This window comes from Osmerus eperlanus, chromosome 18 (genome assembly GCF_963692335.1).
Source record: "Osmerus eperlanus chromosome 18, fOsmEpe2.1, whole genome shotgun sequence".
In the NCBI taxonomy this organism is placed as follows: domain Eukaryota; kingdom Metazoa; phylum Chordata; class Actinopteri; order Osmeriformes; family Osmeridae; genus Osmerus; species Osmerus eperlanus.
The window spans coordinates 10,750,054-10,776,462 of record NC_085035.1 but is presented as its reverse complement, the minus strand read 5'-3'; the positions used below and the strand labels follow the sequence as shown (position 1 = coordinate 10,776,462).

The following is a 26,409-nucleotide window of genomic DNA, read 5'->3' as shown; positions in this document are numbered from 1 at the left end:
TCCTATGTACAGTTTTATAAATGAAACCCCAGGTGTTGAGATATTCAATGTCAATCAAGCTAAATTCAGACATCAAGTTAAGTGCTCCTCTTTTTGTCGCTGGTGGTTCGAGGTTTTGAGTGATTTGCATTTGAGATATGTTCACTCTGATTTTATTAATTTTACCTTTGAAAAAAGATGCAAACTCATTGCATTGGAGACAAGCTCGGTTCCTAATTGTGAAGGGGGATTAGTTAACTTTTCAACTGTTGAAAAAAGAACTTGAGCATTGTTCATATTCTTGCTGATGATGTTGTTTCGGGGACCTGTAAAATGTGGTATGTGTGTGTAGGATACATGTCTTTTAATTTGATATTTAGCAAAAGGAATGTAAAACAATATGGCAGATGTATTGGCATATTGGTGAATTTACACAAGTTGCACATATGTGACACCCTCTGGTGAAAAGGGGCCATTGTCGTCAAAGGTCATTTCTCTGAAATGTGAAAATAGTTGAAGATACGCGTATCTGAATGTTGGTAAACCTGGAATTCTCTAGCAGAGAAATCTTCCTTGATAGATTCAAGACCTTGTCACGCCTTCAGACATGGTGTGATTGTTTTTGTGTTAATCATTAGAAGTGCAAAACAAACTTGATCAAATTCTAGGATCCTGCTTTCTTGACGTATCTTAGATATGGGTGTTTTATCTCCATCCAGCGCATTTGGCCATTTGTTCCCTGCCTTACAAGGCTGTGATTTGCTTTTCTATCAGAAAGGGTTTCCTTGCACAAATATGTAATTGAGAAAGTTATAACCGAAATAAGATTTAAATGAATACCAAAATATGTAGGGTAAATTATGACAGCAATTGTATTTAATTCTATGAAATGCATTTGCTTCACTAAATAGACGTTTGTGTGTAGACAGGTAAGCGCAATTCTAATGTTATGATTAGCGGCAACAGTAATTGTAATGGTAAAATGAATTAACCTATGTTTTGTAAAGCATAACAAATAAATGCATTTCTGAAATATCAAGTGGTATAAATATGTCAAGTTAGTTACAATAAATGAGTATTTTACAACATAGAAAGCTAAATGAAATGTCGGCCTATTCTTGGTGTGGTGAAAGAGATGTGTAAGCATTGGAATGTTGACGATAGACTTGAGTAGACTACGTTGAAGGGAACTTGAGGGACCAAATTCATTGATTCACTTTGCGATTGATCATTAGAAGGGGGGGTGGGAAATCGCAACTTCCAAACTGCCTGAAAGATGAAGGCTATTCACGGTTTACCAGATCAAACAAAGAAAAATGAATCCTGTGCGCAATGCCTGAGATTAGCCTATTCATTCTATTTAGTCCGTGGATGTAGGCTAAGACGAATATATGACAAAAATGTAAGCAGAAGGCATTCTTGAAAGTTGACAAAATTACTTGTGAAACAACATATACTTTATTCAGGCAGGAGGACTCAGTAGTGGTATTTACTTGATACTTTACTACACATGATACAATACATCATTGTAATACTTGATTTGGCATAATGGTTCTGCTTGCATCGGCTCCCTGCCGCACCCAATGGAGCCACCTTCTCGACATCCGAGCAGAGAGCAGCGACGCATTCCCTCTATGAAAGGAAACAGAAAACCAAGGGTGGAGGCCGGGGAGGCGGAGGCAGCAGGATGACTGACGTCTGTGTCGCACTAGCAATGCATATGCCGGCATACCCTGCTATATACCCCGCCCTATTAGGAAAGTGTGCCCCGACTGCGTGATATGACGAGTTGCTAGTGACGCGCTATGTCTCGTGGCCCCTGCATAAACCAGCTCCGTTTGATTTGAGACCATATCTGCCAATTCACTACTTGGTGATTAGGAGGGGGAACTCCTTGCACATTTTACTGACAAACACAGCCTACATACGAAACATTACATCAGGGTTTCCCGCAGCACGTTTCAGTTCAGGCGTCCGCCTAAGCAACACACGCCTGCCGCTTTAAGTACGTCGCTTTTTTTTAATAGCGATATCCGCCAATGTCCTGTTTTCTCCCTTCCTTTCCAAACCGTGACCAATGTGAATCTCCCTTCTCTGCAGAACGCATTGGAGGAAAAACTTTTTGCGCTCTCCCCGCTCTGCCGGCAAACCCCACCCTACCACCTAAACAAAAAAAGTCCTAAAGGCTATTATAGGCTTATCCGCCATCAATGGAAACTGCATTAGAAAGATAGCCTACTGAATGGAGTTGGGAAATAGGGGTAGAGTTTGCTTGCTTGTTATGCTCAGTGGCGGAACTAGAGTTTTATACATGGGGTGGCCAAGGCTACTTCAGGGGTCCAGAGTCTTGGGTCACTGTTTTCATTAATATATACAGTATAATCTGGGTCTATAAGTGCTGGAACATCCAAAATATTTTTAGGAAAAAAAGCTCAAGCACCAGGGACTTATAATAGAATTTCTGTGTTACAGAAATAACACAGTGCATAGTTTATTTACAAAACTAAGTAAATTTACACACCCCAAAAAACACTGCAATTTGACTTGACAGGTAGCAGAAATCAAGCAGAAAAGGACTTGAAAAATATAAATAACTTGGTGCCCAACCACATTACAAATTTACAGTATAATATTAATGTTCATATATATTATGTTAACTAATAGCAAAGAAAAGTTTTGGAATTGGCCTAAACAAGACCAAATCTGTGTGATAAGAAACCCTTTGGATGTATAATTTTAGAATGTCAGTGTACAAGCTAGTACACAGTGCAGGTATTATTTATTATACCTACTAGCTAACACAGATGTAAACACAATGTTAGGCTAAATTGGGAACCGATCTCTCGTCTATCTGATTACCCTATTTTTCGGAAAATAATTTGCATCGTATATAAGGCGCACCAGAATGAGCACTTTGTGGAATATAAGACGCACTTTGAAAGGAAACAACGTTACCGTTGCGCCGGTTAACGTTGAGTGGACCACTGCTCACGATTGATTACTTGCCATCTAACTAGACAACATTCCCAATCAGGGTGAACACTCAAATGATCTAAAGGCCATAGCATTACACATTTCAAAACAGAACGAACACTATACTATAGAACTCCAAACAATGCTTATTTAACTAAGCTAATGCCCTTAACAGAGAATGTCTAATATAGAGAGAACTGCCACTCTCGGGAAACTTCCGGGTTCTGAACTGGTTGCAGTTCCACTCTAGTTCCATATGAGGGCGCTAACGGTCGAGTGCAGAATGAATGGAGGTCTATGGAGCTATACCCCTCAAAATCCACTTTCCTCAGGATATAATTTTTTGTCTAGTAATTTGAATTCTGAATTCGAAAGGGTAGGCAAAAAAAAATACACACCGCTGGGTGATAGATTCTTTTAAAGTCGCCTTTCTGTTCTAAAAAGCCTTTTAAAATGTAATTGACGTCATACACATTGTACGGCCTGAGATACTGCTTGACAGCAAGCTCTGGTTACTTCCACTTTTCTCTCGAGGCATCGACAACACAGCTGACAGGTTAGGCTCTCCCTGTCAATACACATGCTAGAAAGAGTTTTGGTTTGCCAGTGAGTCAGGTGGCTGAGCGGTTAGGGAGTCGGCCTAGTAATCTGAAGGTTACCGGGTCGATTCCCGGCTGTGCAAAATGACGTTGTGTCCTTGGGCAAGGCACTTCACCCTACTTGCCTTGGGGGGAATGTCCCTGTACTTACTGTTAGTCGCTCTGGATAAGAGCGTCTGCTAAATGATTAAATGTAAATGTAATGCTAATGTTGTTGCTAATGCTCTGACATTCTGGTTCTGCTTCGGATGCCATCAAGCGGGATCTCTTGTCGTAGTCAGTCCTTCACTAACAGTGCGTGTCCACTGCAGCGATGCGAGCGACAACATGTTTTCCATTAATTTTCAATGGAGCCAGGCGAATCGCTTGCGTGGTGTATTGTGGGTAGCGACGCGACCAAGTTGAGATTTTCTCAACTTTATGCAAATGAGGAGCGATTTTCGCTAGCGATGGCCTATCGGAGTGTTTTCTTGTTTCTCGTAACGTAGCAACCATGGAGAACATTTCTAGCTTTCAAGGTGGAGGAGAAACTAATTGTTTGTGTGGCTGCTTACCCAGTCCTGTACGATACATAGCTGTATTCGTACAGAGATGTTAATAAAAAACGATGCATGGCGCAAGGTTGCCGAAGTTGTTGGTGCTTGTACTTTCAAATTCAGTCTAGTCACATTACGTAACTTCGTTCTGTGGTAACTAGCTAGCTAGCCCGGCTGGAACTCCCTATCGTATCGACAGATTAGCAGACTTTGAGTAATATAATAAAACGTTTTTTACACATGTCAACATTTATGTCTATTAAACAGTTTTATATTTTGTATACAAGTTTTGTAGTATACAAGTATTTTGATCGATGTTGCGAGTACGTAAACCCAAGTCTGCACACTTGGCCATGACAACTACAACAGTGACTTTAGAGAACTACATTTTACGTTAATCTGTTTGAAACGCCCCCGAGCGTGGTGAACTGTGGGAAGGCGAGCGATGGCAAGCGATTCGCGTCGCTGCAGTGGACACGCACTGTAACCAATCAACATTCATTAGCAGAATGCTAGCGTGTTATGGGCAACAACGACTTGCCCTGTAAGAAATCGAAAGGACATAACTACTCGTTCATTCAACTTTCGACCTGTAATCCATGTTGAACATGCAAAAAGTAAAATCAAATCTGAGATTTCTCAACGCCAATCAGGTGAAAGAGACAAATTTAGCCGTTTAGCTCCATAGACTCCCATTCATTCTGCACTCGACCGCGATCACTCCCAGGGGAACTCTGGTGGAACTGCAACAAAATTCGGTACAATGGGGCTTAATAGGGAGTGGCCAGGCTCTCCTTAAACAGGCTCTGCCCTTAACTTAGTAGCTTTTCTGCTTGCCGCAGGGCATTCTGGGTACCAAGAGCAATGCACGAGTATAGGCGATCTACAGCATTGTGTAACACACTTCGGTTGTGGATAGTATGTCCAGAAATAAAGCGAAGTCACTCATTTAGTGGCAGAATCCATTGTTATGTCTACAAAATTATTTTAGATATAGTATAAGTTTAGCTAACTTGCAAATCCTGAGGATAGCCTACTGTAGCAGACCTTTCTATGTGACAACGGACAAGGGTGTTTTGTCCCTCGGGAGTTGCCGTAGGCTTGATGCTGAATGCATTTGTAAAATCAGTGAGGGCTGTTCGAATAGCGATGCCAAGAAGAGCAGTGGTAAAATACAGGTTATGAAAAGAGACCGCGTCCGTGTCTTATTGTCCACACGATCATATACAATTAGATCTAAAACAAACTTACAAAGAGCTTGGTTACACTACAAAAGTTGAATTAGTAATGTTGTTAGCGATGCTAGCGTTATTTTTGCTAGAGCTAGCTAGCCTATAACATTTCACTGGGTCTTGCAGCTGTTGATTAACTGAAATTATTATGAAATATTATGTTCTACTAGCCATTTGCCTACTTTAGCAAGTCACTGTATTACCAAGCCCTGTAACTGAGACTACTGTGTTGCCTAAATAATTCCTCTGTCAAGTAATAAGCCCCTGTTCAAGTGTTGAGCATTAAATTAGCTGCACGGTCTGTAGAGATCTTGAGACGAAGCCACTTTTTTGTTCTAAAACCGGATTATAAACTGCTTCGAAATATAAGCCGCACAAGCACAAGAAAACAACTGTAAAATCGGAGTACAAGCCTACTGACTGTCTCAGTTTGTCTGTTATTGGAGTCAAAGTTCTAACATTAACTTACACAGCTACTGTAGGCTAATCAACATTCGTAAAAAAATTCAGGAAACCTAAACCCAATGCAAACCTTAAAACTCACTTCAAATATTATGCCTTTTTCAATCACGAAAAGAGCTTGTGGAGCTGTGGAAATATTCTCTATTCTGCTGTCTGTTCTTATTCTTCTGTATCTCACAACAAACGTCTCTCTTCGATTTGAATAATGCAACGCAGCAAAATAAATTCTTCTTTCAACAAGAGGTCAAATAAGATGTCAATCAGCATCAAATTTCCAGTAGCGAATTAAATTTTGGGGTGGCACCCGGGGTGGCCAATCAGATGTCAGGGGTGTCCAGTGCCACCCCGGACACCCCTCTGTCTCCGCTACTGGTTATGATCACTGTCGATTAGGCCGTCCTTCAAGTTGTTGAAGATAGGCCGCCAACTTAATTTATCAAACGCAAATTTCGTTTGCACACAGTGCGCTACTACTTAAGCGTAACCCGAGATCCACACTGGGACCAAGTCCCAATGTTACAGTAATAAATAAAACAAATAATTTCAGAAGAAATTTGACAATTTCCAAACAAGTTACACTTACCTCTCATATTTGCAATAGGCCTACTTGAACTGTGCCCTGACAATAAATGAAAAACAATTCATGTTTAGCCAGGATAACTGAATCTATCAGACCATTGAATGTTTATGTTTAAGTCCCTGTGTGTTTATACTTTTGACTCGGGACGACATGAACCTTGGCAGCTGACAATAGAATGTTGATAATGTAGGGCTATGACATGCCCACAACTCAACAATAATCTTTTTAGTTTAGTGATCCTAAAAATGTTATTATATTGAGTGACACCAGAGGCCTGTTCCATAAAGCGAGTTTACCGAATAAGCCAGACTTATGTCAGTTAGTCGGACTAATTTGTAGTTCATTCGGTTCCATAAAGCTAGCTCAACGTAGTTCGAACTCGGTTACTATGGCAACTTAGGCTGCGAAACTAGTTTGGTCCGGGGCAGGCTGTCAGGCTTAGCGTGACTTGGTGCATAACCAGACCTTCCTGTAACACTGACCCAACGGGAAAACGATGATTTAACGCGGATATTCTCATTTTCTTATTCTCATCAGTTCAATATGTTCAACATTGATAGAAAATCAACTTAAATAGCCTACATAGGCTACAACATTTAGCCTAATGCATTAAACGATGATGAACAATGATTTGATACACACCACGTTAAACGTAGCCTATGGCTAGCCTACAGTAGTTTGTGATTTCAAATGTTTAGGCATCAGGCATAGGCCTATCTCAATCTAAATTATCCGAGTATAATTATCATAGCTATATAGTTGTTAACAGTTTACAATTGCAAAACAAACCTAAATCCATAGGCTACATCTATATCCTCCATTTTCCCGACACAACCATGTTAAAAAGTTAGGCTACTGGGTAATGTATTGATTAATAGTAGGCTATTTATTTAAAACAATGTAAGAAAAAAAAAGTAAATTTACATGTGTTTAGAGGGTGTCTGTTTCTTAATCAACTACGTAACTAAAGGTCTAAAAAAGGACCTCGACCTACGTAGCCTATCGTTCACGTCAATCATGGCGTGTCATTTCATTTTGATGAAGCGGTGGATGAGGGAGCTGTCATACTACACGGCTTAAAGGGAACGTTCTTTCTGGAAAAAGTCACGTGGCCGTGTGCATTGCTTTTGCCGTGGTGGATTGTATGATCCATGTTTTACCTCTCAGGCTGCTTAAGAGTAGGGTGCACGTGCAATTAGCTTGACTACTTAAATCTGACTTGAATTAGTAGGACTGCGTGAGCTGAAATTGGCCTTTATGGAACCGCTTTAGCCCCGCTTGACTTGTTAAGCTAATTCAAGTCTGGTTTGGGACTTTAAGTCCAACTTATTTGAGCGGCCTTTATGGAACAGGCCCCTGAACATTTACATGTAGGCCTGGGTGATGTTGATAAATTAGGGCCTCGTCTAACAATCCAACAATTTTTTACTCTGAAATTCACTCTATATATATTTTTTTGTCATACCTTAGTTATGTTACTGTATGTTTCTTGCACTACGTTAGACAACTTAAAAATAGTGTTGTCATTGATGTTATTGGTTGTATTGTTCTAATGTGTATATAAGATGCCTCTTAAATGTTTGGTAATTTTTCCCCTGTGGTATCGAAAATGGTATTGAGTATTTTCCTGGGTATCAGTATCGAGTTTGAAATTCTAATATTGTGACAACCCTAATTTGCAATGTTTAGGAGGAATCCGCCATTGTATGGAGGGTTATAAGGGCCAAATCTAAATATATAAATACATAAATAATGATAAATAGATATAAATATAAAATAAATATAATATAAATAATAATTGAATGCTTAAATACATGAATATATAATTGTATGATACAATGCTTAAATAAATGACAAATTATATAATTGAATGCCTAATTCACTTTAAAAAGTATAAATTGTAAATTAAATGAGACTTTAAATATATAGATGTTACATGTATTTGTGTGTGTATATATATATTCATTTGTTTACATTTATTTATATATACTTTAATATATCCACGGCGTAACTTTCTGCAGCAAAATAAATCTGTTATCATCCATCAAAAGTCAGGGGGTGGGTTAAAGCCTCTGATTGGTGGCTTCAATCTACTGCTTTTGCCTCTGGCTCTTCAGTGTTGTCAATTTAGCATCTTTCTCGCTTGATCTGGCGACTTTCCAAACCTCCTGGCAACTTTTATTGTCAAAAGCGACTAGCGACAAATCTAGTGACTTTTTTGAGTGTTGTTGGAGACTCGCTGTTGTTTTGGAGACTCTGACGTGAAAGCACTGATCGTTTTGCAGTACTGTCCTCAACGAGCACCGGGTGCTGCCGTGAGCTTCTCCGCGTCCCAAAGCACTCACAGACGGTCAGTCTCACAATTATGGAGGATTATAGGGGCCAAAACTAAATAAACAATTTAATGGTTAAATACTTGGATAAATAAATAATTATATAAGATTAAATAAATGACTAATTATATAATGTAATGCTTAATTGACATACAAAATATATATATTACAAATTAAATGAGACACAAAATATATAAATGTTACATGTATTTGTGTGTATATATATATATATTTACGTTTTCACGTGTTCACATTTATTTATACTTACATTTATTTATACTTACATTTATCCACGGTGAAACTTGCTGCAGCAAAATAAAGCTGTTGTCCCCCGTCACCAAGTCAGGGGGCGGGTTAAATCCTCTGATTGGTGGTTCAACTTGAATCGACTGCTTTTGACTAATTCAAGATGGCAGCACCTAGTGTGGATTCATGAATGAAATATTGCATGCTACAGTCAGAGCCTGTTTAACCCTTGTGCTGCCTTCGGGTCACATGACCCAAAGGTTCATAACGAACCACTGTTGTGTTTACCCAATTTTACCCAATACAAAAACAAATAACAATTATTTTCTTTTAACCATTGCAATGTGGGGGGTCTGAGACAGCCCGACAGTTAAAAGAAAATGCTTCACTTTGTTTTTGTAGGAGGTAAATTTGTCGCAATACGACGGTGGGTCACAATGACTGATGGGTCAGAATGACCCGAAGATAACACAAGGGTTAAGGAGAGCCTGGCCACTCCCTATTAAGCCCCATTGTACCGAATTTTGTTGCAGTTCCACCAGAGTTCCCCTGGGAGTGATCACGGGCGAGTGCAGAATGAATGGGAGTCTATGGAGCTAAACGTCTAAATTTGTCTCTTTCACCTGATTGTCGTTGAGAAATCTCAGATTTGATTGTAGTTTTTGCATGTTCAACATGGATTACAGGTCGAAAGTTGAATGAACGAGTACTTATGTCCTTTCGATTTCTTACAGGGCAAGTCGTTGTTGCCCATAACACGCTAGCATTCTGCTAACAAATGCTGATTGGTTAGTGAAGGACTGACTACGACCAGAGATCCCGCTTGATGGCATCCGAAGCAGAACCAGAATGTCAGAGCATTAGCAACATTAGCAACAACATTAGCAAACGAAAACTCTTTCTAGCATGTGTATTGACAGGGAGAGCCTAACCTGTCAGCTGTGTTGTCGATGCCTCGAGAGAAAAGTGGAAGTAACCAGAGCTTGCCGTCAAGCAGTATCTCAGGTCGTACAATGTGTATGACGTCAATGACATTTAAAAGGCTTTTTAGAACAGAAAGGCGACTTTAAAAATCACCCAGCGGTGTGTATTTTTTTTGCCTCCCCTTTCGAATTCAGAATTCAAATTACTAGACAAAAAATTATATCCTGAGAAAAGTGGATTTTGAGGGGTATAGCTCCATAGACCTCCATTCATTCTGCACTCGACCGTTAGTGCCCTCATATGGAACTAGAGTGGAACTGCAACCAGTTTAGAACCCGGAAGTTTCCCGAGAGTGGCAGTTCTCGCTATATTAGACATTCTCTGCTACAGTGGTCGAAATTTTGGCGGAAGCTGAAGAGATGGAGGCAACTGCCAATTCCCTTTTTTTTACATCATATTGAGAGCTTCGCTGAAATTATAGCAATGATATCGGCCCTGACTGACACAGACATCAATGAAAATGTGTTCACGATCCTCGGTGAGATGGTACAGCATAGGGGTGGGATACTATCAGTCTCAAGACCGATAGTATCGATACCAACGTTGGTATCAGTAGCGTATTGATTGATACTGGCGTGATAAGATCGATACTTAAGTTTCAAGTTCTGTTCTCTACATTCAGTACACAACTCCCTTTACATCATAGTGGTTGTGCAAACACTGTCTAACTTCGCTCAACCTCACTTTGCCCCTCCCCTGCTAGGCTGTGACACAGTGAGAGTTGTTGCCGGCGTGTACGTGCAGTAACACGACTCAGCGGCACACACTAACAGTTTTTTTGACAACTCATTGTCCTGTGTTTTATCATGATCATAATTATGAACAATTAATTAAAGGAAAAATCATTTAATGATAATGAAAATTCGAATTTTCATTAAAATGTTCATATTGATGATGCGTTCACTTCATAAATTATGAGGCATTGCTTACCACGACACGAAAGTAGATAAAGCCTGTGGTTGAGCCTGCCTGGTGTGTAATACTGTTCATTCACCAATCAGAGGCTTTAACCCGCCCCCTGACTTGGTGACGGGGATGACAGATTTATTTTGCTGCAGCAAGTTACACCGTGGATAAATGTAAGTAAATAAATGTAAGTATAAATAAATAAATGTGAACACATGAAAACGTAAATATATATATATACACACAAATACATGTGACATTTACATATTTAGTGTCTCATTTAATTTGTAATTTATATATTTTGTATGTCAATTAGGCATTAAATTATATAATTACTCATTTATTTAAGCTTTGTGTTGTATAATTATTTATTTATCCAAGTATTTAACCATTCATTTAATTATTTATGTATTTGTTTATTTAGTTTTGGCCCCTATAATCCTCCATACACAATAGCCTCGAGCAGCAGTCCCAGCTGCAGTCACGGCAGACAGCAGCAGACCCACACACTTCGCATCCAGACTGCAAATGAATCACGCATGCGCTAAGCCACCGTTGTTCCCACCCTGGCTTACAGAGCAAAATAAATACTGTACATTAATATATATAAATGTAAATGTTTCTTCACTGTCACACAAATAAATAATTGATGTAGCCTAATGTGTGTATAGACAGGCATTAAAGTCATTCAGTTATTTAAAGATTTTATGGCCTTTGTCAATGCCAAAACACCCAACAGAAGAAAATTAATTTGTAGTTCTAAACATATAGGAATGATATCAACCCTAATTGCCAAAGACATTTATGAGACTTCACTATCCTCACAGAGATGGTATAGCAACTACTATTGACCAATCAGAGGCTTTGACCCACCCCCTGACTTTTGATGGATGATGACTGATTAATTTTGCTGCTGCAAGTTACACCGTGGATAAATGAAAGCATAAATAGATTTGAACAAATTAATCCGTAAATATATGTAACATTTATGTCTCATTTAGTTGGTAATTATTACATTGTGTATGTCAATTAGGCATTAAATGATAACATTTGTCATTTATTGAAGCATTTATTGAAGCATTGTATTATATAATTATATATATATTATATTTATTCATGTATTTAAGCATTTAATTATTTATGTATTTACATATTTATTTTTGGCCCCTCTAATCCTCCATACCATTGCTGCTTCAAGCTATATTTATAATTTTTTTGTAAAGTGACCAAAAGCCAAACTATATTTCAAACATGCTTACCCTAGCCATTCTTAATTCAGAACTTGCCTGTCCTTTTGTGTTTGTTTTCTCTTCATCAAAATGTCTTCCAATGGCAGCATGGCTTTTTTTGACATGGCTTGTCAAGAACAAGGTTTTACGCCCATTTAAGTATTTTCTTATGCTCCACAGGTGCGGTACCAAAAACGCATCACAATACTGCGGGGGAACCACGAGAGCAGACAGATCACTCAGGTGTACGGCTTCTATGACGAGTGCCTGAGGAAGTATGGCAATGCCAACGTGTGGAAATACTTTACAGACCTGTTTGATTACCTCCCCCTGACGGCGCTGGTTGACGAACAGGTTAACCACACACCACTTTGCCCTTGATCTGTTGTGTTTACATTTAGTCATTTAGCAGACGCTCTAATCCAGAGCGATTTACAGTAAGTACAGGGACATTCCCCCGAGGCAAGTAGGGTGAAGTGCCTTGCCCAAGGACACAACGTCATTTTGCACGGCCGGGAATCGAACCGGCAACATTCTGATTACTAGCCCGATTCCCTAACCGCTCAGCCACCTGACTCCCTATGTGTTCTGTGGTGTCACATGATTCATTGTAATGTAGAAAGCAGTCTAGCATTGACCACTTACTGTGAGGCAGTCAGTCACTTTCCTTTTGTAATTTTTACCCTCACCAGACTTTGTCACTGTGTACCATCATCAGACATTGCATGCCAAATCAGTGGTGGGTACCATATTGTAAGCAGTCCTGTCTTCCGTCTTCCCTTCCTGTAGATATTCTGCCTGCATGGTGGCTTGTCTCCATCAATTGACACACTGGATCATATAAGAGCTCTGGACCGCCTGCAGGAGGTGCCACATGAGGTCAGATTGCCAGCCCTACCAGGAGTCATTATCAGGCAAACGTTCTCTCAGACACATAAGACAGATGAGCTAGAATGGTACATGCTATGCTGGAGTGACTGCTGTAGGCTATAATCTAACCTAACTATATCATGTTAAGATTAATTTCAACATTCACAAGAACAAATCACATTCATCGTATTATATTTCTCATCGTTTATTCAACCAATAAGTAGTTACATTCACTTAACTTCTGAGAGTGCAAGAAGAGTGCTGCTATTAGCTGCTTTAGAAACGTTGACCACCACTAAACTTAAAAAAATGTCATTGTTAGCTGATGTAGATGTTCGGGTTGGAGTAGAGGGGACACACGCTGTCCTTCGCCTTGAGGTTCACCACACCTATTTGCGTGTGTTCATTGCAGGGTCCCATGTGTGATCTACTATGGTCAGACCCAGACGACCGTGGAGGCTGGGGCATCTCCCCCCGAGGTGCTGGCTACACTTTCGGCCAGGACATCTCTGAAACCTTCAACCATGCCAATGGTCTTACCCTTGTTTCCCGTGCTCACCAACTTGTCATGGAGGTAAGTAATATCCATAATCAGGGACACATACACAGATCATACCCAGTCCTTTAAAAGGAGGCTTTAGGTGTAATTCTCATTGTGTTACAAGCTTTTTTTGCTGTATGGAATGGAGTCAAAAGTGATTTAAGATTTAATTTGATCTAATTATATGGGGCTATAATTTATGTTTTAATCTTGTCTGATACACGATTCCTGAAGGCTGTTTTTGAGTTTAGCGATTTAACATTGCTCAACTATTCAGTAGCATTGCCACTCTTATTTTTATTCAATATGACCAATGTTTTGTATGAGGGAGGAACCTGGTGCCTTTGAAATTAGAAAGGGGGTTGACTCAGTGATAGAAAAAAGGGACTGCCAGAGTTGGTATTCACATGTAAAAATTAGAGTTTAAATTAACTTAAGTGATCCCCTGTGTTAAAATTAACATGCTCTAGCGGAGAAGCTGAAAATGCCTGGAGACAAATAGGGCTTCTTGTAAAATATGGTAATATCACCAATCCTTAAACATGGAAATTGTTTCCAGCAACATATTCTGCTGTGTAAGCAACACATGACTCTCCCCCCCATAATGTAATGTAATAAAATATACTGTCTTGCAGGGATACAACTGGTGTCATGATCGCAATGTTGTCACCATCTTCAGTGCGCCAAACTACTGTTATCGCTGTGGAAACCAAGCTGCCATAATGGAACTGGATGATACTCTTAAATACTCTTTGTAAGTCAGCTGCTCATAATACCGAGCAGAGAATATTTATTGAATAGCCTTTGTCTTACCTTTAAGATGCTGATGACTAACAGTGCGTTTACACTGCAGCGACGCCAATCGCTTGCCATCGCTCGCCTTCCCACAGTTCACCACGCGCGGGGGCGTATCAAACAGATTAATGTAGAATTGTAGTTCTCTAAAGTCACTGTTGTAGTTTTCATGGCCAAGTGTGCAGACTTGGGTTTACGTACTCGCAACATCGATCAAAATACAACTTGTATACAAAATACAAAACTGTTTAATAGACATGCACGTTGACATGTGTTAAAACTTTTTATTATATTACTGAAAGTCTCTGCTAATCTGTCGATACGACCAGGGAGTTCCAGCCGGGCTACTACTGTAACTAGCTAGTTACCAGAACAAAGTTACGTAACTAATGTGACGAGAGACTGAATTTGAAAGTACAAAAAACCCACCAGGAGCACCGACAATGTCGGCAAACCTGCGCCTGGCCTCATTCTTTTAATTAATGTCTTTGTACAAATACAGAGACGTATCGTACAGGACTGGATATGCAGCCACACAGGCGATTAGTTTCTCCTCCATCTTAAAAACTGAAAGCTAGAAATGTTTACCATGGTTGCTACGTTACGAGAAACAAGAAAACACTGCGATTGGCCATCGCTAGCGAAAATCGCTCCTCATTTGCATAAAGTTGAGAAAATCTCAACTCGGTCGCGTCGCTACCCACAATGCACCACGCAAGCGATTCGCCTGGCTCCATTGAAAATTAATGGAAAACATGTTGTCGCTCGCATCGCGTCGCAGCAGTGTGAACGCACTGTAATTACTCATATTCTATACTGTCACAAAAATAACCTAAGCATGTTGGCCTACTATTTATATCAAGGCAAGAAGTATCAGAATTGTGGTTATATTTAGTCCCCTTAGCTTCTTCACATTCCCTGCTTTACATCTGTATATTCTGGACCTGGTTTTACAATCTAGATTAGATTGTGATACGTTCTGAACCCGGCCTTTGAATATAATTTCCTTATTTTTAAGTTTAATAGGATTCATCTGGATCAGCCTAATGTGTCTGTTTTGTATGTGCCCCTTTAGCCTTCAGTTTGACCCTGCACCACGACGTGGAGAGCCTCATGTCACCCGCCGCACCCCTGATTACTTCTTATAAAACTTCCACTGGCCCGGTGGACCACCTCTGCAGCAAGCATCAACCAGCCCCAATATACCAGTGTGCATATGACCTGTTACAACATCAGAGCACTAACATGGACCAAAATGTGCCATATAAGCATTTACTACACACAAACAAATAGCCGTGTATCAACTCTAACACAGTGTCCTGTTCTCTAGACCGTGCAATTGCCTGCTGTACACTATTGATGGTAAAAAAAAGGATCTATTTATTGACTGTACATGATGCAAAAATGTGACAAGTCGCTTTCCCCTGTCTGGATAAATGATATATACTTTGGCAATGCCGGCCATGTGAATTACGGTAATATTTTATACAATTGCATATGCTTTTCTCACCAAATGCTATCTGGGAATAGATGCTTAAGCTTCCATTTTGGGAGTGTATAATTTCAGGTCTAGAGACCTCATCCTTTACTGTTTGATCCTCCCCTTTTCTTTTTGTTTTTACTGTTGCCTGTCATTCTCTGTATATTTGTTATGGAGTGATTTCCTATTTGTTGTATTTGAACTAATAAAGTACTTTTAATCGTAAACTACACTAAATCAGTGACACATGGTAATGTATTTATTGTTAGACTTCTAAAGTACATTTTGTCAGAAATTACATAAAATAGCTTTTATATCTGGACGAAGTAGGTGTCAATATTTTTGCAACAGGTTGCTTTGGGTTGTCTTAGTAATAGTTTGGCACATACAGTATGAAGACAATCACAAACTTAGTTCTTCAGGTTGTGGAAGGATACTTTTCTTCAACATTAAGTACTGTGTGAGTCAATATGCCTGCATCTTCCATGCTAACATTCTTTCCTGTGATCAGTGGTTGTCTTGGATAGCAAGTGCATAATGTGTAGATTGTTGGGTGATATCCAATCTTCTGCAACCAGACCAAAAGAATCTACAATACAAAGAAATTATAATAACACAATTTTAATGATTGATAAATTCCCTTACGATGGTAGTTAGGTCTGTATTTTAGGATTTTATAAATATTATATGCTCAGCAAAATTGAATTGTCTTCAACGTATTCTCACCGAGGAACTGTGTGATTTCAGGAATCTCCTGTGAACAGTTCTTCCACTTGGACATCTCAAAGCCACCCTCACAACCTATAGAGTACAGGAAAGGAAAATGTCAATCTGTCCATATGGCTTATTTAAATAGTTTTTCTATTGACAGGAAAACTATTGATAGATCGCTGGGAAATGCTTGTTTTGATAACACAAAGGCCATTATAAAAGCAGTTAATAGGAGAATAGTATTCATACAGCTCACCTCTTCAGCATCATCTGCTGGTTCCTCTGGCAACACGACCACCTTGCCAATACAGAACCAACGGGTAATTAATTATTTATGCCTTTGGTGATGGTAAATTCAAATAATCTCATCTCTATTTTGTACATAATATCCCTAAAAACTTAAGTCATTTACACCATTTAAATCTATGGCTGATGATACATTATCCTGCCAGACCACCAATAAAAATAGTCTGAACCAAAAATAATAATCATAATTCTTACCTTCTTCTCAGGGGGAGGTCCACGTTTGGAATGGACTGTGGTGGCGCTTTCTGGCAGTTTCCTCTTCTTAACTGCTTCTTCATTGGGTGTCGCATTAATATCCACCTGGGCACTAAGTTCAGGTGATTCTCCTTCCTTAATCACGCAAACAACACATTGAGTGAAAAACCTTGTTATTTCTGTCTGTCAACATGTCTGAAATGGTTTAAGTTGTAAAACCACAGCATAATACATTTACTCTAGACACTAGTGATGTGTCGTTCGTGAACGAATCCTTACAAGGACTCGGGAGTAACGAGTCCTCTCAAAGAGTGATTCGTTCATTTTCTCGTGGCCGCGCATCGGGACTGTTGCATAGGCTCGTCCAAGTAAACATAAATGATTCGTTCATTTCCCGACTCGGTCTTCGGGTACGAGTATTTGGATCATTTTTCACGTGACCTGCATAGGCTCTGTAGTGGTAGCTAGAGGAAACGCTAGAGGGAACAATTCGTTCATTTCCCGACTCGGTCTTTCTACGAGTCTTTGGATCCTTTTTTCACGTGACCCGCATTGTATTTTTTAGTAGAGGAAACAGTTTCCTCATTCCCTTTCGCGTGGCCGCTGTTTTAGTAAGACGTGAATGATATTCGCTCCAGTCATCATACTGACTGGTTTTGTTATTTTCAGTTTACATTTACACTTACAGTTTAGTGCAGTGTAATTGTTTGCCGTGATAATTTAATTAAATGCTAGTGTGATAATAAATGACCAAATCATACAAACTGTCATGATACATTATTTTAATGCAGGAATTTCTTTTAAAATAGTATCTGCTGGTGCACATGTCATGCACTAACCTACGTGAGAATATGATACGTGTTTGCAGTGGACGGATAGCCCCCCCTCCCCGTTGAAATGAACGAATGACTCGAAAAAAGATTTGTTCATTTTACTGAACGAGATTCAAAGAACCGAATCAGTAAAATGATCCGAACTTCCCATCACTACTAGACACTGCAATGGGCATGTTTTCTCTTATGAATAATGATTCATTATCTGGCAGTCTGATGGATGAATCTGTGTGGCGGATGCCAGGAGAACACTATCTACCAGAATGCATGGTGCCTACTGTAGCACTGTTTGGTGGAGAATAAATATTTTGGTCTGCGACTGTTTCTCAGGGTTTGGGCTGGGCCTGTTCTGGTGAAGGTAACCTTAATGCTACAGGACACATACATTTTAGACAATAGGGTACTTCCAACTTGTGGCAACAGTTAAGAGAAGGTGACTATGCCCCTGTGCACAAAGAGGGGTTCATAAAGACATGGTTTGACAAGGAGAGGCCTGCACAGAGCTCTGACCTCAACCCTATTGAATTGAAGCGGCAATTGCAAGCCAGGTTGGTCAGGTTTTGCCCATATAGTATTGTCTTCATAGTTGAATGACAAGGACAAAACATTAGATAAAGGTTATATTAACTACCCTGCAAGAAGTCATTACACACGTGTAACTTGATGTGGGGGAGTTTGGACTTTGTAAGTGGATTTTGCTTTGGTAACACAAAATATTGAACTGCCTCTTTACAAAATCCACTTACTCCTTTCACCCCTCCCCCATGCTGTGCCTTCTTACACTAACGATTACATAGCCATTCATATGTACCTACAAAGTTTCAATAGATACTATGTAGTTAATGTAACCTTAATATAAAGCCTTGCCAACACTACCACCATAATTCTGATGCCACCTTGGAATGACAAACCGATAGTATGACTGTATAGTCTCACCCCAAGGCGTTCTCCTTCTGTCCGTTTCCAGGTCTCTCCTGTCATGCGGTAAAAGCGGTCCTCTCGCTTCCTGGATGAAGATTCCATACGAGGCCTCATTACTGTCTCTTGATAAGAATGGGCCTAGACGACAAGAAAGTAACACACACACACCCGGAGAGGGAGCAATAAAAAGAGTGAGTGGAATCAAATCTGTATACGATTGTAGGCCTACATGGATTTGTCATAGCTTCAGTTGACGGAAGAATTACCTTATCCCTCAGGTTATTCTGCTGCTCCTCCCTAACCAGTTTTTGCCTCCGTTTGGCTTCATCATCTTCATGATCTGGTTGAGACATAATTTATCTTTACTGTAAGGAGCTAAATATTGTTCCTGTCCTGTGTCATACTTTAGTACCAGTAAGAGGCAGATAGAGCAAATAAATATGTGTACGGTGTGGCCTTTTGAAATCGTTTTTTAAGCTAAACATGAAACCTATAAATGCATGCATTTTACACATAGCTGCTTACATTGAGATAACGGGGTTTCAGACGATATTGCGGATCTCAGGCGTGGATATAAATAAGAGACCACCAAGCAGGACAGTCCTAACAGCAAAAAACATCGCCCAACTAGTATCAGAGTACCTCGCACACCTGAAAGAAGAAAACACAAATAGTGACTCAACAAACAACACTGTGCACTGCTTGCATTATCGCTGCATTTAACAAACTCAAAATAAATCCGTCACCACATTCCACATTTAAAAATAACTAGGCTAATAGCATTCAAGGAAGGAAGCAGGACGCCCATTGCGGGGCAGAGCCCTCTCAAACAGGATAATTTAATTCTGCTTTACCGATTATGGAGTGTTTCCATGAAACACAACAAAATAATGATAATGACACGGCTCCGACAAGCCAAAATGATTCCGACAAATACATTTTTAGTAGGCTACTATCCGGTAGTAATGCATTCAGATCCCCACACCTCGCCCCTCGGATTGAGGCAACGGACCCGGTGGATGTAGGTGGTATTGCATTTCCGATTTGCTACCTGACTCGTCCGGTCGTTTTTATTCTATTAACTCCAGTCAACATAGCAACTATCTCCCCCAATAATTTTTGTTCGATTCTCGAACCTGGCTCATACTACTAGCTTTTTCATTGAATAATTTTTCCTGATTTTTGCTAAGTTTGAAACCAATCCGAAATGGGTAAACTAGCACCCCACTTATTTGCTTACGTCAAGAAAAGTTGCCTGGAAACGTGCTCGCGGATACGAACAGGGGACGAGCAAAAAATGGAACATCAGCCAATCGCTGATTTACCTGAGCTGAACGAGAACAAGGAGAAAGGATTTGATAATCTACAGTTGCCTGCCTTTATTGTAGCAAGTTTTACAAATGGTTGCACACATACATGACGTTTGTTTGTAGAGTTTATTTCTGTTATTTTAAAGCAGATTTAACCATTTTGTAATGAACGCTATTATGCTCAATGCATGACAAACGTAACTAGAGAGGGTACAATTTCTGGGGAAATTGTAGGGTGTGCTTGCTTGCGTCGGTTGCACAGGGGTCCGTTTTTGAATGACATTTTTACAACTGATATTTCTGTATACTTTATATAACAATGCATACTTATTATTTATAAAGATTACATAGATTAAAAGCATTTTTTTTTTGCTGCTCATTTACAACTGAAAATACGAGTGAAGTGTAGAATGAAATAGATGTCTTATTTCACCTGCAAGAGGCAGCCTCATCGTTGAATCAAAACAAATACATTTGGCAGACCGGTGTAAAAATTGACCTAATCTCTATGACTTAAACGTCATTTTAAGTTTTTCCCTTCTCATGATATTTTCAGGCATTTAGCCTACTCATTGCATTCATTCATGAATAAAGAACCCCCTTTGAAGATTATTCTACGACGTTACCTGGCAGTAGAAGATGGAATCGCGATTCAAACAGTACCATCTGCTAACTGAAAATATGCCCCCCAAAACGTAAATAAGCTTGACATTTATTTAGTGGAAAATCGCTCATTCATAAAAATCTCACTGGTAGCGATCATTGTCAGTAACAACGCAAAATGCGATATAGCCCTGTGTGGAGAAGCTGCCCCGGTAAATTGTACTACTACGGTACAGTACTAGACCACTGCTGTGTGTAAAATGAGTAAATAGTTATCACCCTGGCCTCTGTGCTTGTGGCGTTTCTGCAGCTGCCTTGCAGTAAAGATATAGTTAGCCTAGCTATCCCCCAAGTTAACAGATGCGAAACGAATGTTCTGCCAATGGTAGTCACGCGTGTTTTCGTGACGTTAGTGACGTTAGTAACGTCAGTGACTGTGGCTAGCAAATTAGCCACCGTTAGCTTCACTTTTCGCCACAAAAACTTAACTTGAGCCTAAACCATGCAACGGAACGTAAATTCCAATAGAAGCAACTCAATCGCTACCAAGACGAAACTTTTGACACCTAAGTTGTCTATGTAGGCCAAATATTGACTGAGTTTTAGGGGGGCAAAAAAATAAATAAAATAAAATAATAATATATATGTGAGAGAACAAAGGTTGTGCTCTCGCCGAAGGCTTGAGCACACCCAACTAGAGAGGGTACAATTTCTGGGGAAATTGTAGGGTGTGCTTGCTTGCGTCGGTTGCACAGGGATCCGTTTTTGAATGACATTTTTACAACTGATTTCTTATATTTTATATGAAAATGCATACTTATTATTTATAAAGATTAAATAGATTTAAAAGCATTTTTTTTTTGCTGCTCATTTACAACTCAAAACACGAGTAAAGTGTAGAATGAAATATGATGTCTTGTCATTTCCCCTGCAAGAGGCAGCCTCATAGCTGAATCAAAACGAATAAATTTAGCAGACCGGTCTAAAAATTGACCTAATCTCTATGACTTAAAACGTCCTTTTAAGTTTTCCCTTCTCGTGATATTTTCAGGCATTTAGCCTACCACATTCATTCATAATAAAGAACCCCCTTTGAAGATTATTCTACGACGTTACCGGCAGTAGAAGATGGAATCGCGATTCAAACAGTACCATCTTCTAACTGAAAATATGCCCCCAAAAACGTAAATAAGCTTGACATTTATTTAGTGGAAAATCGCTCATTCATAAAAAGCTCACTGGTAGCGATCATTGTCAGTAACAACGCAAAATGCGATATAGCCCTGTGTGGAGAAGCTGCCCCGGTAAATTCTACTACAGTACACTAGACTACTGCTGTGTTCGTCTTGGTAGCGATTGCGCTGGTTGAATTCGATTGAACGTTCCGTTGTACGGTTTAGGCTGAAATTAATTATTTTCATGAACAGATTGACAAAGTTTAGGCTGTGGCAATGAAGTTCAGGTTAGTATTCAGATAGTTTCACCTATTGAAAGACTTTTGATTTAAGTAAGGGGAGTGCCGAACATGTTCTGTCGCCGTTTGACTTCCTAAACAGCTGTGTACTGTAGATGTTTTTGTAGTGTCTCGCGTAAGCTACAGCGTTGCAGTGAGCAACACTGGTTTGAAACCACAGGTAATGATAATTTCACCAACAAATCGTGTACTTGTAATGTAATGTCATAATAAATCCTACAACGAAAATGTATTTGTGAGGAATGTTTATTTTAACGATTGAAAACAGATGCATCATAGACCACTGTAGTATGTGTTGCCCGGGCAACAGAGGCTAATGTCATGCTAATACTTCAGTGAAATAGTAGACTACCGTTTCCGAAAGTAGATGTGGGCCTACTTCCTTAATAATATCAGCTAATATTGTACATTACATTTCACAATTGTGTTTCCCATCACAAAGTAAAATGAGTAAATAGTTATCACCCTGGCCTCTTTGCTTGTGGCGTTTCTGCAGCTGCCTTGCAGTAAAGCTATAGTTAGCCTAGCTATACCCCAAGTTAACAGATGCGAAACGAATGTTCTGCTACAGGTAGTCACGCGTGTTTTCGTGACGTTAGTGACGTAGTGACGTTAGTGACGTAGTGACGTTAGTAACGTCAGTGACTGTGGCTAGCAAATTAGCCACCGTTAGCTTCACTTTTCGCCACAAAAACTTAACTTCAGCCTAAACCATGCAACGGAACGTAAATAAAAATACAAGCAACTCAATCGCTACCAAGACGAAACTTTTGACACCTAGGTTGTCTATGTAGGCCAAATATTGACAAAGATTTAGGGGGGCAAAAAGAATAATAATAATAATAATATATATGTGAGAGAACAAAGGTTGTGCCCTTGCCGAAGGCAAAGCACACCCAATAATATATATGTGAGAGAACAAAGGTTGTGCCCTTGCCGAAGCACACCCAATTATAGCCTAATATAATTAGTTATAATATTGTGTCATGTTACGGCGTCATTATAGATTGTTGACATGTTATTCTGGAGCAAAGACGAAGATGTATGGGGGTCAGATGGCTGAGCGGTTAGGGAATCGGGCTACCAATCAGAAGGTTGCCGGTTCAATTCCTGGCCGAGTATAATTACGTTGTGTCCCTGGACAAGGCACTTCACCCTACTTGCCTCAGGGGAATGTCCCTGTACTTACTGTAAGTCGCTCTGGATAAGAGCGTCTGCTAAATGACTAAATGTAAATGTATAAATCATGTCTGATAACCACAATATTGTTATGGTCGTTATAAGCCGCGGCTTGTACTCCGATTTTACAGTTTTCTTGTGCGGCTTATATTTCGAAGCAGTTTATAATCCGGTTTTAGGACAAAAAAGTAAAATAACAATAGCATCGCTAACAACATTACTAATTCAACTTTGGTAGTGTAACTCTGGAACTCTGGTGGAACTGCAACAAAATTCGGTACAATGGGGCTTAATAGGGAGTGGCCAGGCTCTCCTTTTCCAGACACTCAGTTTCCGGTCTTTTTGCCAGCATTTTCTTTTGCGATCGGCAGCAAAGTGTAAGTAGTAAATATTTTAGGCATACCAAACAATCTACGTGTCAAATTTCATGAACATATATGGACGTTTACATGTCTAAATAATATAGGAAAGTTATTTTGGCCGAAAGACCACTCGGCGACACTCAGGCGACGCTTGGGCGACGATCTTTGCTCTGACAAGTGTGTCTGTGTTGTCATCGTACTGCTAGAAGAATCAGAATCAGAATGGGATTTATTCGCCATGAAAGTTTGCACAGACAAGGAATTTGCTTTGGCTGGAAAGGTGCATACAATAAACATATAGGGACCTAAAATTTAAATATGTGGACTATCTATACTAAGGGTACATAAACTAGCAGTACTAAGTGGAATTAGAATAAAATAAAATATACAATAAAATAAAATATACAATAAAATAAAATATACTATATAATAAAATATACAATAAAATATAAGTTGCCGTAATTTACAATATAAAAATACAAATATTACAAAAAATACAAATGTACAAGATACAATTTTGTAATGCAGTGCACAAAGCAGCTACTGCTACTATATTGGTTAGCATATTTACATTACATTTACATTTATTCATTCAGCAGACGCTTTTATCCAAAGCGACTTCCAAGAGAGAGCTTTACAAAGTGCATAGGTCACTGATCATAACAACAAGATAGCCACAAAAACATTGCGAGTAGCCAAAACATGAACCACACATTGTGAACAACCAAAGTAAGTGCCAAAGGGAAGAACCATAAGAGCATGTAGTTAAACAAGTTACAATTAAACAACATGAACCGCTATAAGTGCAAGTGTACCTGTGGAAAAAGCAAGCAACAATAATAGAAACAATATATCACAGCAAGTACAAACATTTTAAATCAGTTACCACTAACCACAAGAGCAACAAGGGTCCGACTGCGTGATATGACGAAATGCTAGTGACGCGCTAAGGTCTCTGAGTCTCCTGCATTAACAAGTTCTGCTCGATTAGCAAGCTATTTTTACTAATGTTTTGTTAGCTATTGAATGGTAATGCAAGCTAGCTAAAAACTATGTTAGTTAGCTTGGCTAAACTGGTTCTCATAGCAACAGAAATCAACAAATCAGATCAGTCGAACTTTATTCAGAAAGGGGGGGATCTGTATTTTTTACTCTACTCTAAACGCATGACTATGTTTAACTTAATGTCTGCACCTCTCTGTCACCAACTGTCTCTGGAGTGGAGGCTTCATATCCAACAAATTGCACCCCTGAACTTTTAAAACAGATCTAATGGCCTCCTACAATTGTAAATATCCTATGGCTTCTTCTACAATTGGGCCTCGATACAATGTCATCTAATATTTTCTTCCCATTCTGCACAGTTTTTGGGGACTTTCCACACCAGCACCCTTTGCCCAGTCCCTCTATTCTGCCCTACTACATGTGTTTTCCAACACCAGTTACAATCAACCCTGGGCAGGGACGGCGCCAGAGAATTTTTAATACAGGTGCTGAGGAGGTGCTAGATCATTGACAGGGGGAGCTGCGCAATTATATATACATAAATACTATTAATAAAGAAGCAGTACTTCTCTTGAGTGGTTTTTATTCAGATGAATAATCATTGGATTCAGGTCAAAAGTCTATCACTTGAACTGGTTTCATCACTTTAAGACACTCAAAGTCATCAGCTTGGCATACTGGGACATGGAAAGAATTAAACATTTAAACTTTCATCAAAGTAAAAAATGCTGGTTTGTCCTTTTTCATCAATGTAAAAAAAAAAAAAGCAGGCTGCAGAGCTACTGTGTCTGTGGGGTGACTGTCTGTCTCTGGAGGGCTGGCAGGCAGGGGCAAGCAGGGCCTGCAGGCAGGCAGGGCAGGCCAGCTGGATGAAGCTGTCCAGGGGTCAGGGCTGAAGAGAAGCTATCCAGCTAGAGAGGGGTAGTCCAGCAAGGGGTCTGTGTTGATCTCAGCATCCTCTGTTGAACTCTGTTGAACAGGCCTCTGCATGACCCTCCAGACCTGTAAAAGTGAAGAAAGGATCCATGTCAGTTCAGTTGTGAAAAACAAAGCTTTTTCCATCTACACTTGACGTAAACTACAGTTTTGACTGTGAAATGCAGTGGCATTACTTGAGCTTGAATCCAAATGTGTTGACCCGATGGAGACCCATGCAAAGTCACTCAAAACACGGGTTCGATTCCAGGCTCTGGCAAGAGTATTTAGCTGTAAACTGGTCAATATATACACATCTGACAAAAGACCAGCTCGACCTTTGCCTGTAAACAGTGATTCTGACTGTCAGAGACCTTTAAAATAGCCTGACTTACTGAAATTGTCAAAACTAGCCTGGCTAACGTAGGTCGCTTTCTCAGGGCATATGACGAATGAAACAGGCTCGCCTTGAAAAATCAGATATACTGGCTAACTTTAGCAGGCGCTTGTCTACAAAAAGCAGTCCTCCCTGACGTTTTTGGAGTAGAATTGAGTGAAATACAAAATTGTTTACACACTGCAAGTGGGCGAGCCGAGTCTGACTCTGAGGCTAACGTCAAAACAATGTACCCCCGGGATGCAGTATCACTCCAATTTCAAGTCCACAAATCACAAAAATAATCGGAGCATCTGGCTAAAAGCACAATTCCCACATCTCCTAAAGGCTGCCCTCCTCGACCTTTTTCGTGTAGACCTAACTGTAAAATGGTGAACTTATGAAAATGACGTGACCAAAACATGGCTGCCGCCTAAGCCTATGCGGTCTCCATGGCGCATAGGCTTATTACAA

The 26,409-nt window shown here is 39.7% G+C and overlaps 2 protein-coding genes across 2 annotated transcripts in view; one reads left to right on the top strand and one right to left on the bottom strand.

The window, feature by feature from the left end:
- Positions 1–15,670, top strand: part of ppp2cb (protein phosphatase 2, catalytic subunit, beta isozyme) — a 31,231-nt gene extending 15,561 nt beyond the window's left edge. Inside the window, exons 3-7 of the mRNA XM_062484732.1 lie at positions 12,240–12,413; positions 12,849–12,938; positions 13,342–13,503; positions 14,106–14,224; positions 15,341–15,670. Of these exons, the coding sequence (XP_062340716.1) occupies positions 12,240–12,413; positions 12,849–12,938; positions 13,342–13,503; positions 14,106–14,224; positions 15,341–15,413 (618 nt within the window). The 3' untranslated portion in view covers positions 15,414–15,670. The remainder of the gene's footprint in view (positions 1–12,239; positions 12,414–12,848; positions 12,939–13,341; positions 13,504–14,105; positions 14,225–15,340) is intronic.
- Positions 15,671–15,982: 312 nt separating this feature from the next.
- ubxn8 (UBX domain protein 8) lies at positions 15,983–19,727 on the bottom strand. The gene is made up of 8 exons (XM_062484734.1): positions 19,566–19,727; positions 19,237–19,362; positions 18,978–19,051; positions 18,727–18,849; positions 16,958–17,092; positions 16,713–16,754; positions 16,472–16,546; positions 15,983–16,334 (listed from the first exon to the last, which is right to left on the bottom strand). The coding sequence occupies exons 1-8, from the start codon at positions 19,648–19,650 to the stop codon at positions 16,164–16,166; spliced, it is 831 nt and encodes a 276-aa protein (XP_062340718.1). The 5' UTR covers positions 19,651–19,727; the 3' UTR covers positions 15,983–16,163.
- Between the last annotated feature and the right edge of the window lie 6,682 nt (positions 19,728–26,409).